The 15,866-nt window shown below is 38.5% G+C and overlaps 1 protein-coding gene across 1 annotated transcript in view; it reads right to left on the minus strand.

Annotated features, from left to right (window-relative positions):
* LOC136856807 (fatty acid synthase) overlaps window positions 1-15,866 on the minus strand; it is a 242,002-nt gene that overhangs the window by 78,134 nt on the left and 148,002 nt on the right. Inside the window, exons 19-21 of the mRNA XM_067134931.2 lie at window positions 12,441-12,704; window positions 10,372-10,553; window positions 318-557 (exon numbers count right to left, since the gene is read on the minus strand). Of these exons, the coding sequence (XP_066991032.2) occupies window positions 318-557; window positions 10,372-10,553; window positions 12,441-12,704 (686 nt within the window). The remainder of the gene's footprint in view (window positions 1-317; window positions 558-10,371; window positions 10,554-12,440; window positions 12,705-15,866) is intronic.

Genomic DNA, 15,866 nt, shown 5'->3' on the forward strand with positions numbered 1-15,866 from the left:
TTGTGCTGGATTATGTAAAAGCCTGCTCTCATAGCAGTACTCCTCCGGCACCACAGGGTAGCCAGGTAGTGAAAGTCGTCCCACGCTGACAGGATATCAGACTCCTCAAGCGATTGTCATACATGTTGATCCCCCCACCTATGTTAATAATGACTGGCTTAACATACTGTTTTCAAGGAGCACTCATTGTCTCACAGGAAACTAGGCACAGCTTACTACAGGTTTACATAAATATCGACCTGGAATGAATTCCATGCATGCAAAGCTAATAGTAAATGCTAGTATTGATATAAAAGAGCTTGTGTCTAGCATCTGACCTGAGCAGTGGTGCAGGTCCTTGGAACCAGGTGAGGCTGCTCAGGTCGCCTGGAGTCACAGCGTCAAGAAACGCATGCTCTACACGTCGTGTTGTCTGCGTCTCAAGAGGAACATGTTGGAAGGTCCCCCACTGCCCATCATGGTACACGTTCACCGTGAGTCCCAGATCTAGCTGCCGGCTGTAGAATGGCTCTGACAGACTGAAGGGAGGAGCACTGGAGTCTAACACCAGCAAACATCTGAAAACATTGGAGTGCACATGAGGGGAGCAACTGAAAACTGATGCAAATGTGTAATGGACTAGTATAACTTGGAAACAATTCTCTAAACCCATAAGTAGATAGTGAAAATATTGAGCTTGATTTGTAGGTGTTATTATTATTATTGTTGTTGTTGTTGTTGTTGTTGTTGTTGTTGCGGTAGAGTCTCGCTCAACCGACCTTCGCTAATCCGACATTCCGTGTTATCTGACACTGGTAGGCTTAATTTGCAGTCATGCGGTAGGACCGTTTTTTTCTCAAGGACGGGTGCAGCGAGTTTTCAGTCATTGTTCAGTGTAGTATTGGTTGGGTGCGGATGTTATAGTTTTCATATCCTCTGTGAGTATGGCGAGTAAACGGAAGAAGGTGATTCTTTCTGTGCAAGACAAGTTGAGTGGGTTAAAAAGACTGGACAAAGGGGAAACTCTTCAAAAAGTGGCTTTAGATTATGGTGTTGGATGTGTTACAGTGGGAGACTGGAAACGTAAGAGGGAAGAAATGGAAAAGTGGTGCTCTACCAGAGTAACAAGTGATGCACTGAAAATTAGAAAAACAATGAAAAATGTGAGTAGGAAAAAGTGAGTGAAGCACTATTTCTTTGCTTCACTCAAAACCGGGAAAAGGGCCTGTCAATATCTGGCCTCATTCTGCAAAAAATGGCGGTGTATTTCTAGAAGGAGTTTAATGAAGGGGACCCTAATTTTATTGGCAGTGCTGGGTGGCTTGATCGGTGGAAAAAACGGTACGGCATTGGGCAGCTTAATATCTGTGGAGAAAAACTGTCAGCTAAATCCGATGAGGTTGTGAAATTTAAAAGGGAATTTCAGGAAATAATTCTTGCTGAAGGATTAACCGGTGATCAGATTTTTAATTGTGATGAGACTGGGCTCAATTTCAAGATGCTGCCATCAAGACTCTCGCAGCCCAAAACCAAGTCGACTGCATCTGGCTACAAGCGTAGTAAGGAAAGTGTTACTGTTCTTGCCTGTAGTAATATTACTGGGAACTAAAGAGCAAAATTGCTTATGATCGGTAAAGCAAAGAAGCCTAGGACATTTAAAAAAATTTCTGTTAATGCTCTTCCAGTCCATTACACAAATCAGAAGGCTGTGTGGATATCTGCTGACTTCTTAAAAGACTGTTCTTTACGCAGTTTATTCCAGATGTGGAAACATTTCAAGCTTCAATCTCCCTACAAAAGCTCTTCTTCTACTAAACAACGCTCCATCACACCCAAATGAAGAGCAACTTAGAACAGGTGACATCAAAGTCATATTCCTCCCTCCTAACTTGACGTCATTATGCTAAGAATGGACCAAGGTGTGCTGGAAACATTGAAGAGGAAATATCGGCGGAGACTCCTTTCATCTCTGATAGAGAAAATGGAAAATGGCAACGACATGGGTAGAAAAGTTAAAACGAAACGACATGAAAGACGTGGCATACTGGGTAGCGCAGTCTTGAGAAGAAGTTGAAACAACGACATTTGGAAGTCTTGGAACATATTGTTGAGTGAGTTTGAACTTCGAGAGGAGGTGGTACAAGAAGATATGGAAAACATTGTTCCATAATGAATTTCATTCCTGGCTGTGAGGATGCTACGACTCAAGATGTGAGTAAATGGTGTGCACAAGATCAGCCGTTTGAACTAACTGACCCTGATATACTGGTTTTGTGAATGCTAACGAAAATGAGGATGATGAACAAGAAGAACGAGGCAATGCAGAAGAAAAGGGGAAAATGATGACTCGCAGTGAAGGATTATCGTCGATGGCGGGATCTCGCAGCAAGAAAACGTGAATCAGCAGGCAAGCAGACATTGTTGACAAGTTTTGTTTTGTAAGACATTTGAAATGTTTTTGTTCAATACTACATGTACTGTACAATTGAAATGATAAGTCAATAAATAGAGTACCGTAAAACATAGTAATACAGTACAGCCTTCCTGTTTGTTTTAGTTCATTTTCAAAGATATTCTGTATTATCCGACATTTTCGGTGATCCAACATACTCCAGGTCCCGTTGAGGTCGGATAATTGAGACTCTACTGTATTATTATTATTATTATTATTATTATTATTATTATTATTATTATTATTATTATTATTATTATTATTATTATTATTATCATCATCATCATCATCATCATCATTATTATTACTTGACAGGTGTGGCTATGACGTTGCTTAGGTCTATTATTATTATTATTATTATTATTATTATTATTATTATTATTATTATTATTATTATTATTATTATTATTATTATTATTATTATTATTATTATCTATGTGTAGAAAAATTATGGAAGAGTAAGAGTAAGAATAATATTAGATGGACCACAGAACTTAAAGAAGACATGAGAGAGTTGGATATTACAATAGAAGATTTAAAATACAAAACAAATACACTCAACATATTGACAGATAAACACACTAGACTACAGACAAAAATCAACAAGCAGAGAATAGGAAGAACGATTCCAGAAGCAGAAATAAAATTACGTTCAGAAAGGATGAAACAGTATTGGGCTGACAAAAAGAAGAACCTCCATAAGCCTGACTAAGTAGTCCTATGTTGGCTAAAAAATTAAAATAAATAAAATAAATTATTACCTATGTAGTTGTGTAAGATGAGTTGTCAGTACAGACTTTATTTGGTATAAATCATAGTCGTATCATTTATTATTGGTGTGTTGTATGATCTATCTTGTGTAAGAAAACATGTGAGGTTATATCACGATACTTCTGCTGTATGTCCATTAATACGACTTTATTTAATGTAATAACACATAATTAATAGTATATAATTTATTATTACCTGTAAATATGATGTATAAATCCAATGTAATGTTGTGCAATACAGGGTAAGAGTCCAGAACAACGCATCTTGTCACTCGAGTTTTACAGAATGTTCTATCCATTTGTACATAGGTTATTGGAGACTCGAGAAGATACGAGAAAGCAGGGGCAGTCTTCTTCTTCTTCTGCTTCTTCAATTCAGTTCGAGATGGTGGTTCATTAATGTGTGTGTATAATGTGTGTATAATTTGTAAATAAAATAGTGTACACAATAGACAGCATCTCATGTGTGCGTCTTTGTGATTACGTTAAACCTTAACCCTAGAACTGGCAATTGTCAAATATTCAATGCTTTGGTCTATGCTGTAGTGGCAGTGTCGAATATTCGACATGTTCGTATTTCTTCACGTAATTTCCTCATTCCTTCAACAGATCTCATGATAGTCTACCTCATATTCCTCTGAAATCTTGGTTCATGAGAGGATCTTATTCCCGCTGACATATTACTCAAATCACTCGCTTACGCTTCAATCATGCTCTCACACCCCAATATAAGTATAGGTTTCATATTACTAACCTGCCTAACTGCACATGTGGTGAGAGTGATGGAGATAGCAATCATTTATTTTTTCAATATCCATTGACCCGTTCCACTCGTCAGAAACTTTTGCAAAGTCTCATGCATCTTAATACACCCTTTTCCTACCCAAGTTTCCTGTTTGTTATATAATCTCACCCCTAATATGATTGCTATAATCAATTTCTTGATAATTCTAAACTTGCTTTATGACAAGATGTACCGTTATAACATTTTCTTATGACTGTTCACTCCTGCTTTCACTGGTGTTTTCTGTACAAGACTTGTTTATCCGATACACAAATTGTAGTGCTATATGTGAGTGACCACCTTGATTAACAAGTGTCAAGTAGACTTTCGTATAAACATATTGTGAGTGTTTTTTCTATAAATAATGATTTTTTACTGGGCAAAATATAGGAGGCCATAACCATCAAGAAGAGGAAGAAGACGGGAAGAAGTGGCGAGCGCTTGTACACTACACCGAGGAAACTGGAGCTGGAAAATGATGATGATGATGATGATGATGATGATGATGATGAGTAATACATACATTAGTCAAGGTGCCCTTTCAAGTCCATGGCATAAGAAGCCATTTTCATATCATCTATATGGATATGTCGTTTCAATTTAGACATCTGCAGTTCCCCGTTTGTTTGAGTTTTACTATGAGAATCGACAAGGAAAATCGCTTTAAGTTGTAGGACAATATCTTCAGAAACCATGCTTTTCCTTTGGTTAACTGTACGTGGGTTGTTCAAGAGTTGGAAAGGCAATCACACTACACATCTTAGCTCCAAATGGAGGGACACTTAATATAGTTTATCCAGAAGCTCTATAAGGAAAAAATATTTTTCTAAAATATAACATGGTTTTTTATATTGTGTTAATATTATTTGTACCATCCACCAACCCGGTATCTTAAGCACTGAAAGAGACAATATAATGAAAAATACCTTGGAGAAATCATACTATCATTGGGACTAGACAGTAGAGCCAACATAGAAAGAGCCACTAAATTCCACAAGCCATACGGACTAACGTGGAATTGCTACAACAAGAGAGTCATATCGCGTAATGCAAAATTATGACATTACAAGGCAGTTGGTTTGCTGGAAGCTGTATACGCTTCAGAAATCATATCCCTTGGAGGTTACTCTAAATTACAGAAACTGAAAAGAAAGAAAGGAAAATTATTCAAAAAATTTATGGTCCCACGACAGAAAATGGAATTTGGATTAAGAGGAGAACAGCGAACTTCTACTCATTAACTGACAGGTATGCAAGAGACGCCTGAAATTCTATGGCCATATCTATAGAATGGACAGCAACAGACACACCAAAAGATTATTTAAAGTAATCAACTCAAAGAAGATCAAAATAAACTGCTTAGAAGAAACTAAGGCAGAGCTCCAAGAAATGAGTATCACGGACGACATCATAGAAGATCATAGAACCTTTAGTACAACAATAGCCAAGCACAATGGAAATTGTCAGCCATGAAATCCTTGTGTTACATAACGTTTATTATGATAGAGTACAGTAAACGCTGAGAATATTCACCTAGATTGTCCATGACATGTTGCCAATGCTAGGATAACAGTCACCTCACCACGTGTGAATTTAGCAATCCCATGTTTCATAGCATTGGTAATGTCCTCTTGTGTCTCAAACCATCTCTTGTGCAATGGTTCTTTCACTTTGGGGATGAGGTCAGAGTTGTGCAGGGACAGGTCAGGTTAGTATGGCGGGTGTTTCAGTACTTCCCACCCCCAGTACTGAAGTTGCTTCTGTATAGCGTCTGCTGCGTGTGGTGTGGCGTTGTCATGAGTAGATCCAGGCGCTATAATTTTGACCTTATTGGTCGTCGTTGGTCTGTACTGACTGTTATCAAACAGGGGTGCTTTTTTTTTTTTTGATCCACCTTGTCAACACTTAGCAAGTCCTATGTTCATTTAGGGCCGATTGCAGAAACAGTATTTAGATGATGTTTACAGTTAAAGAATGTCTAAGTATGGCTGCTGCATTACAAAGACATTATTTATCACTTAGACACTGTCTAAAACTGATGTTCGATTGGCCATGTTTAAACACTGCCGAGAACACTGTTTAACATCAAATTTTTGGAGTAAATAAAATTAGAGGTTATATACCATGAAGCATATGACACAAGGGACAGCCCGGTAACTGTCAACTTTACTAATTCTTGGCAACCAATATATTTTATTATGTTTGGGATAATTTCCCTGGAATTATACGTCACCTTGACTACATCCATATCAGAATAACTTGTCCCGATTGTCAGAGGGCTGTTACACACATACACCAAGTTCAAGTTATTCAGTTATTACATTTACTGCCAAGTAAGCATAAGCACACATAATTGTGTGTGGGTTTTTTTGCAGATAATCGTCAAGCTAATTCAGGTATGTTTTCAGCAGTTAAGAGATAGGAGAAGGCAAGGACTGGGAAGGAAGAGCTGTGGCCATAATAACAGCCCCAGTACTTGCCTGATGTGAACATGGATAAACTAAGGAAAACAATCTTCAGGGCTGCCGATGATGTGTTTCAAAACTATAGCTACATCTATATGGCCCGTACAACTCATTCGGTTACACAGTAATATAGTTTCATCTTCCCTTCACAGAAACTATTTAGATTACGCTCTCCGTAACAACACCATATTCAAAGCTACACATCCTCGTATGGTGGCGTATCGCTTTAGCGTTGATAATATTATGAGATTTTATTTCCACTAAAAGTGATATTCTTATCTGTGGGAAAAAGTCATGTTCATGCTTAGCCATATTTGAGTAATGTCTAGGAAGACAACAGCTGACTAACGTTTGGCCCTGCATCCGGGAGATAGTAGGTTCGAATCCCACTATCGGCAGCCCTGAAAATGGTTTTCTGTGGTTTCCCATTTTCACACCAGGCAAATGCTGGGGCTGTACCTTAATAAAGGCCACGGCCGCTTCCTTCCAACTCCTAGGCCTTTCCTATCCCATCGTTGCCATGAGACCTATCTGTGTCGGTGCGACGTAAAGCCTCTAGCAAAAAAAAAAAAAAAAAAAAAAAAAAAAACGTTTGGCCCAAGCACCAACGAATTTCAAATATGGGACCAGTTTCGACATTTAAATGTCATATTCAGCCACAAAACAAAGCACAAACAAATGAGCAAGGACATAATAATTAAAACTGGTGTAGTTACACATTGAAATATGTACATTAAAAGTCTTTATACATCCATTCACACCATGTGTCAAACAAACCGTCAAAACAAAAGAGCACCAGCATAATATATATATATAATTTTTTTTGCTAGTTGCTTTACGTCGCACTGACACAGATAGGTCTTATGGCGACGATGGGACAGGAAAGGGCTAGGAGTGGGAAGGAAGCGGCCGTGGCCTTAATTAAGGTACAGCCCCAGCATTTGCCTGGTGTGAAAATGGGAAACCACGGAAAACCATCTTCAGGGCTGCCGACAGTGGGGTTCGAACCTACTATCTCCCGAATACTGGATACTGACCGCACTTAAACGACTGCAGCTATCGAGCTCGATACCAGCATAATAAAGCTGGCGCAGTGATACATTGAAGTATGTACATAGCCTCTCACTATTCCAAGATTAAACGAAGGTTCCTTTATATGCAGTCAAAGCACAAAAGTCTTTGAATTTCATTGGTTGCGACAAGCAAAGAATTGCATGGAAGATACTTCTACGAGGGGCGTTCAATATGTAATGCAACACATTTTATTTCTCGGCCAGTTTTGGTTTTAAAAACATTGGAATTTTGTTTGGGACATCTTTGAATATTTCCGCTTTCATTAATTTCCGATACGTGGCAGTGCTGTAACTAGCTTTATAATGGTGTCTGTAATGGAGGTGCGTACCAAAGAGAGAGCAGTAATTAAGTTTCTTTTGGTGGAAAACCACGGCATCACAGATATTCATAGGCGCTTGCAGAATGTCTACAGAGACCCGGCAGTGCACAAATCACGGTAAACTTCTCCGCGACAATGCAAGACCTCATACAAGTCTGCGCACCTGACAAGAGCTCACCAAACTTCAGTGGACTGTTCTTCCTCATCCACAATACAGCCTGGATATTGCACCTTCTGACTTCCATCTGTTTGAAGGATGCACTCCGCAGGAAGCACTACGTGGATGATGGCGAAGTTATCGATGCGGCACAACGTTGGCTCCAAAATCGACAAGACGAGTGGTACCATGCAGGCATACAGACCCTCACATTACAGTGGCGTATGGCCGTAGCATTGAACGGAGATTATGTTGAAAAATAGGGTACTGTAGCAAAAGGACTGGGGAATAATATGGTGTACTTGAATCCTCAAGAAAACCAACTTGCTTTTAGGAAAAAATGTATTACAGAATATATTTTAACTCCCTTCATATTTCCATTTTCGAATCAATATTGAAACTTTAAATGACGTCAAGATAAACACCGGCTAAACATTATTTATGCAATGGAATATTTTGCCTGACTCAGACGTTGTCTAAGGCTTAAAACTAGTCATCGTTTCTGCAATTGGCCCTTATTGTCTATATTAACATATGAGTACATGCTTCAAGAACATACATTCTCTTCTGCAGCTAATAATTTCAAATCACGTAGCATTTCTGAATTTATTGAGACCATATAATTCCTAGCTACTTTAAATGATCTAAAAACCGTGGCATTAGGATTATAAATATAATTTAAAATCCATAGTATGTCTAAAATCTTCCAATTAAAATTGCAAATTCACTATCGAAATAGGGATCAAGGTATATCATTCAAAAGATCAAACTTTCCGCTTCAAGGAGAAATGAGGTAACTAATTGGGCCCGAGCCAAGGAATCATTCTGTGCTTCATCTTGGTGGACCAAATGCCGGAGCATGTAACTGTTCTGTTGTCTCACTTAACTACGTAATTTAATTTTTCCTCAAGAGATGGCAGAGTGAGTTGCATATGTAATTTGTGTAGGGATTTTCCTCTCCAATATTACATGCTCTTTGCTAATATGTATCGATAGCGTGCTTGGTAACATTAGTTTGAAGTGAGCTATCTGTGGACTTTGAGACTCACTTGTAAAGAAGATGGCTGCCAGTAAACGACTGGAAGTTACCGATATATAACACCTTTTAGAAAGTAATTATGTAAATGTAATTATGTCAGTGAAATTAGTAGTAGTAGTAGTGTGAGCAATGTGCCTGATCAACAAATAGACGTGGAAATCGAAGAGGAAGTGCAAGGAGATGGCCATGTTACACCTCAGCACGAATACCAGGTGTATGCATAAGTTTTTGTCGGCTTTTGTGGTAAAGAAAACGTGTAATTTTCAAAGGAAATTTTTTTGTTTATTCAAAATATTGGCCATCAGCTTCTACACACTTCAACCATCTTTCAGGTAAGTTATAAATACCATGCCAGAAAAACTGCTTGTGACAAACCATTTGTCGAGCTATTTTCCAACTTCCTTGAAATTGCTGAAGTGCTGCTCTGCATTGATGTGAAGAGGTGATAGTCAAATGGCGCCAGGTTGGGGCAGTACGGCATGTGCGGAAGGATATGGCAGATGCTGCCCACCCTCATCGGAGGGTCTGCCTTACAAGGGCTGCACTCGGCTAGAAATAGCCACAAGAAATTAAAATGTCTTGCATGTTCTAATCGATGGAGCATGTTCATCATATGTTTCTACCAGCAAACAATGACTTTGCACAGCCTTTTACTCTTGATTAAATAAGAAAAGCAATGTGTGCCTCAAATGTTCTTTTTCAGGCACAAGCGTCGACATGATCACTGAACGATACAACACAGACGCTAGTGTTTGGCAGACTCAACTTGTGTGTGTTGGTAGGTTAATGTCAGACGAACAAACTGACGTATGTGTCAAATTCATACGCTGCATACTGTTCGCTGGCACCATCTCGTAGTGAAACTGGAAAAGACTTATGAATACACCTGGTATTGACCCGTGATGCTAATAAAATAAAATGTATTCAATGTTTCCTTTGTTCCATGGTTCATGGTGTGAATGCCTTTTGTTTTCATGCATATTTAAATCTTTAATGCTCTTGTAAGTAAGAAATTTCAATCAAACATATATGCAGGGCTCAAAGGGTTAAGACACAAACAGTTTCGATCATAACTGCTAGATCACAGTACAATACATGCGAGCAGTGCTCGTGATGTAGTAGAGCATTGTGTGTGGTGGAGCAATGAGCACTGCTCAGCATTTCACACTGAGAGATTAAATAGTTGAGTGGGAAGCACTGGGTAGGAATACTGGAGTTCAAAGTGTTAAACTCGCTAAAACACTTTGATTCAAGCATAGAAATATCTATTGCTAATAATTTCCTGTTCATTTGACACAGACTGATGACAAATATAACTAGAACAAGACTCACCTGATGTCTGAGAAGTGTGGCTCGAGTCTCAGACACTTGACAAGACCCACCAATCCACTGGTTGGTTCTCTTTGATCAACCAGAAGGATGGACTTCCCCTGCAGAGACTGCAGCCTCGGCAGCCAATCAAAAGAGCTCCCACTATCCGTCATGTCCACCACTGTGAGTGGTTCTCCTGAATCCTGTGGAGGCAGCAATGTTACAGTCACAGAATTTCAGGTTACAGGAGATTTATAAGTAATGGAAAGAAACAATTAAACAAGTGTCCATTGAGAGAGAGAAAGGTGTGGCACTGTGTGTCTAGTCTCTGTGATTCTGATGCAGCAGGTCTCATAGGCCACGTGCCATTTCCTTTTTATAAGTAATGGAAAGAAACAATCAAACAAGTGTCCATTGAGAGAGAGACAGGTGTGGTACTGTGTGTCTAGGCTCTGTGATTTTAATGAAGCAGGTCTCATAGGCCACGTGCCATTTCCTTTTTTAACACACAACACAATTGAAGATTTACAAATTACTTTGATCAATAATTTTTATTACTGTAAGCAGGGTGCTATACCAACAAAAAATCTGGAATGCTCTTCTTATTATGTTAAGACCAATCAATGATGCAATAGGATTGGCAGAGAAAATTTTGCTTTTTACAAAAATGAGGTTACTTTGTTACTTCCGGAAATGAGATTCAAATTGACAAACCTGCCGTAATTGCCAAAGAGCCAGCTGCTGCCTGTTGTTGTACTTCAGAGAAGAGAGGGGAAGTGGGAAGGGGAAGACAAGAGGTAAAATTTGGTGCGAATGCAAAAGTTTCTCGTTCGTTTTGCATAGTCGTTTTCCAGCCCCTGTAGCCAGTGCACAAGTTGACTACACCTACAACGAGAACCCCATGCAAAGAGAAGGTGAAGTTGTGCCAAGAATACAGGCAGCTTTCCAGGGCATTTGCAACACAAAATACATCCTGAACAGAGTCCAAAGGTCACTACTACACCGTTGTGAACTGTATATCGAAGTATAAGGGGAGCATATTGAACATCTATTGTAGTGGTGGTGGTGGTGGTGCTTATTTTTGTTTTAAGAGGAAGTACAACTATGTAATCATCCACTCTGTACAAATTAAGTGGAAAAGATATTTATAATAAAAGAAAACTATTTATTCAATGAAAGAATTTGGAAACAAAGTACAAAATAAAATTAAAAAATTATTGAATTAAGCCAAAAAATCACTAACAAATCAAGAGAACGTGAGTTCCCCGAGTAAACGATTGCTTAATTTTAATACTAAGTACTGAAATAAAATATGAATGTGATACTTCTCCTTCTCAAGATACAGTGGTGTGCATAACTAATTTTAGAGGCTAGGTTATGCACTTTCGCATCTTGTTAAATTTCAGAAAGGCTGTTCCCATGTAAGTTTATAGTGAAAAGGTTATCATTACTCTACAGGAAGCTTGAAATATGTTTTCCTAATACATGCGTGGTAGACCTAGGTTATGTAAGGCATTCAGAAGGCGAAAAATTTCTTGAGCTGGAAGACGAGTTGCTTTATTATATTACAGAGTTGCAAAATGATAGCTTTAGTAACTCGCATGAGATGCTATATTTCAAAGCGCAAACTAGCGATTAAAGAAGGAATCAGCTGTTCGGATCTGATAGTGAAACAGGCATCGCAAATGCGTTGGATGGAAGTCAGGATGATGCAGTATGGGATGGTGACAAGAATGATGCACGCGAGAATAGCTCAGAGATTTAAGGTAGTGACAATGAATAGGGTAAGTATGCCAGTTGTCTAGTTTCAATAGCCTAATGCAAATTTTACCTTTCTTTTTTTCTCGGTAATACAATCTTTTGAACACAAATCCCCGCATATATCACGCACCGAAAATGTTCAAACTTATTTTTGGTTAATAAAGTGCGAGTTATATGCGATAAAATACAGTATATTCATCAAAATTGATGGGTTTTGTACGGGCTCACAGGACCAACGCACCAGCAACCGCACTTTCTTAACCGTCACATGGCATGCAGGAAGAACGGTAAATCTTGCTGGACTCATTCTGTATAATTTAGAAACTAACCTTCTTCAGTCGTAGGAGAGAGAGCCGATGCAGATCGGGCAACGTAACACAAGCCAACTTCTGGAAGTGCGAAGAAACTTCTGTCTGACTGGAGAGTAAAATGACAAAGGTGTTCTCCGCCACCATACCCTCACACTGTACAGTCAGTTGACGAGTGAACAGCAGCTGGACCTTGAGGGGAGCCTCTTCAAGGAGGAGCACCCCAGCCTCTTCCAAAGATGACCTTACCTCCGGGGAACATGCACCAAGCACCATGCTCTCAACCTGTAATGATAAACAATCACAGAGAATGAATTTGTAGTTAGGGAAGCAATATATTATAATCTCAGTAGATATACCTTGCAGGAAATCTTGGAAGGTTGGAAATGAGGGGTATCAGTTGATAGAAAGAAGAACTTAATACATTGACGATGGGCACCGAACAGAGGCTGCTACCCCATGCAGACCGGAGAGTTCAAGCCTCCAAGAAAGAAATATTACACCGCTGCACTCAAACTACTGTAACTTGAAAGGTATTCAAGATATCGACCTCAAACTTAGAATATGTACTCACTAGGTTGCTTCGTAGTCTGCACGTTGTGATACTTTTCAAAGCAATACCGTTTGTGGCCCCATTCTATAGTCTTTCTAAGCACAGTGTAGTATGACTGCCATATTTGTGCCATTCCTATGCTCATTGTTTTCAAGTATGCAAATATTTCTCTTTACGGCTACTCCTCTTTGTGTGTTAGCAGTTAATAATTAGAAATATCTAATTCACTGTTACTCGGTACCTATTATAACCGGTCTGTACATAATTAATCACAATTATCGGTAGCCGTCGGCAACTGAATATGCCACGCCATGTTGACATTTGCACAGGTGCTCCAGGGAATAGCTCTACGTATCTGACATTATTTTGTTAAATACATGAAGGTTTAAGGACTGAAAGACACAGCAATAATTTATATTCCAAGACTACACCATTTGGAACTCATAATCTTGCCCACAATTTGATCAATAATCAAGAAAACACATGATGCATAAAAGCGAGAATTCTCGTAGCCCGTCACCTACTGTCAGCTGGAAACTACGAGAATTCTCAGTGCTGATCAGCCATGTGGCACATCAGATAATGAATCTGCATATAAATGTTGAAATACTTTGTCATCATATAGGGCACGTTGCTACAACAATTGTACAATAAATAAAAATACATCAACACAAAAATTTACAATCCTACTCCATTACGTGATTGAAAGTAGTTAAAATTGTGGCCAACAGATAGCACAATGAGCTACAAACGATACCCGTGTGTAAAAACGGAGATTTCCAGGGCCTGTCGTCAATGTGTTAAGATACCCACATTGTAGGAAGCATTGTGGAGAAACTGAGTATGATAATGGGAGCTTTGGAGTGGATGAGCAGGTAATATGGCCTAGTGATCAACAAATGCAAAACCAAGGTGATGATTATTGACAGAGCAGCAGAAAAGCAGCCCAAGTTTTCAAGGTTCCCTTCTCTCCAACTTGGGAGGAAGGTGCAAAGAAATCCAAAGACGAACAGCTACGGTGAGATCAGCAACCTCTAGGATGAGTCAGATTTGGAAAGATAGAATCATACCAAAGAACATCAATTTCCCTGTCATCTCCAGCAACACCCTCCAACATCATTTCATTTCATCAGTCAGTCATTAATCACTGCCCCAGAGGAGTGCGACAGGCTTCGGCAGCTGGCAAGATTCCTATCCTCACCACTAGAGGGGCGGTTCATTCATCTCATTCCTAGCCCGGTCGAATGACTGAAAACAGGCTGTGGGTTTTCATTTTTCAAGTATAATACTGTTACTATATGTTTTCCTTTCCAGATAGTTTATAAATTAACTGGTACATAAGCCTGTCTTGAACAGTCAAAATTACTATCTATAAAGTAATTAGAAATTCTAAATGGACTACACTCAGCTCTCGATTAACTGGGATAATGTAGGGTTAAGGCTTCCCGAATAAGTAAAATCGCGGTTAACCCGCAAAAAGCTAAAAACAGAACAGGCGTACTGAAAGTACAGTTAAAATGATAATAAATGATACTACTGTATTGTTTTTTATTAACTTACCCAATACGCTGCAGTAAAAGTAGCACTTAACACAATTAATAAATGGAAAAATAAACAGCATTTTTCATTGAAACTAATAAGGCAAAGAAAAATATTCAGACTACCTAACTTCACTGTTTCTGAAAAAATCCCTCATACTATCCTGCTTTTGTTCTGAGAAACACCTTTTCTTTATTTTGCTTCTCCACTTTCTCAAAACAAGTTTTTCGGTGATGAGAGCATCATCCTGGCAATATTATTCTGACCCTTTGTAATTCGTACAATTTACGAACTTCATCATGTAGATCCGTATTGATACAAACAAAACTAAGAAACGATGTTAGGTTTTGGTCCACCCAATCAATACACATTACTTTACAAGTGAACTATTTAAATAAAAACATATTAAAAATATTTAGGTAAATGTTTCGTCTCTATAAAATCATGTGGTAGATTACAAAACTCAAAATCATAATCTGAAAAAATTGGAAGAACCCAATGCCTTTTTAAGGACATTTTGAAAACATAAAAGATATCAAAATATATACATTATAAACACAAACTGACCTCACTTCTTGCAAAAACTTTTGTCTTCAATGTTAAAAAATGAAATATAACTTGAAATTGACTAGCCTGCTGTAATGTCTCATCTTAAATATGGACAGCAACAATGGACATTGATTCCATACCGTTTTAAATACGGACAGCAACAATGGACATTGATTCTGTACGAGACGTTACTGTAAGACATTAATGTAAGAAAACGTAATTAATAGTATATAATTTATTATTATCTGCAAATATGATGCATAAATCTGATGTAATGTTGTGCAACACAGGGTAAGAGTCTAAATGTCACTCAAGTTTTCAGAATGTTCTATTCATTTGTGTATAGTGTAGGTTATTGGAGACTTGAGAAGATATGAGAAAGCATGTTGTGTCATACTTTTCTGGAAGCCTGGTCAGGCAATGTTTATAAAGGACAGTCTTGGGTTGTTTAGTCAAGTTGTTAGTGAGAGCCGTTAGTCGAGTTAAGTATGTGAACTCATGTTGTGGTTTTGCCTTTGAAGTGGTTATGTTGTGTTGGTACAAGTGTTCCGTAGTTGGTTGACATGCTAATGTGGCAGTCGATTGAGTTCAAGATGGTGGTTCATTTGATGTGCAACTATTAATGTGTACATAATTTGTAAATAAAACAGTGTACACAATTGACAGAATCTCGTGTGTGCATCTTTGTGAATATGATGTCAGACAATATAGACTTGACGCGTTAACAACCGCAGCCACCAGATGAGCTGTTCTATATTGTACCTATTGATAGAGATAAACCCCAGAATGGAAAAAAAACTGATTAA

The sequence above is a fragment of the Anabrus simplex genome, chromosome 1, assembly GCF_040414725.1.
Source record: "Anabrus simplex isolate iqAnaSimp1 chromosome 1, ASM4041472v1, whole genome shotgun sequence".
NCBI classification, from domain to species: Eukaryota; Metazoa; Arthropoda; class Insecta; order Orthoptera; family Tettigoniidae; genus Anabrus; species Anabrus simplex.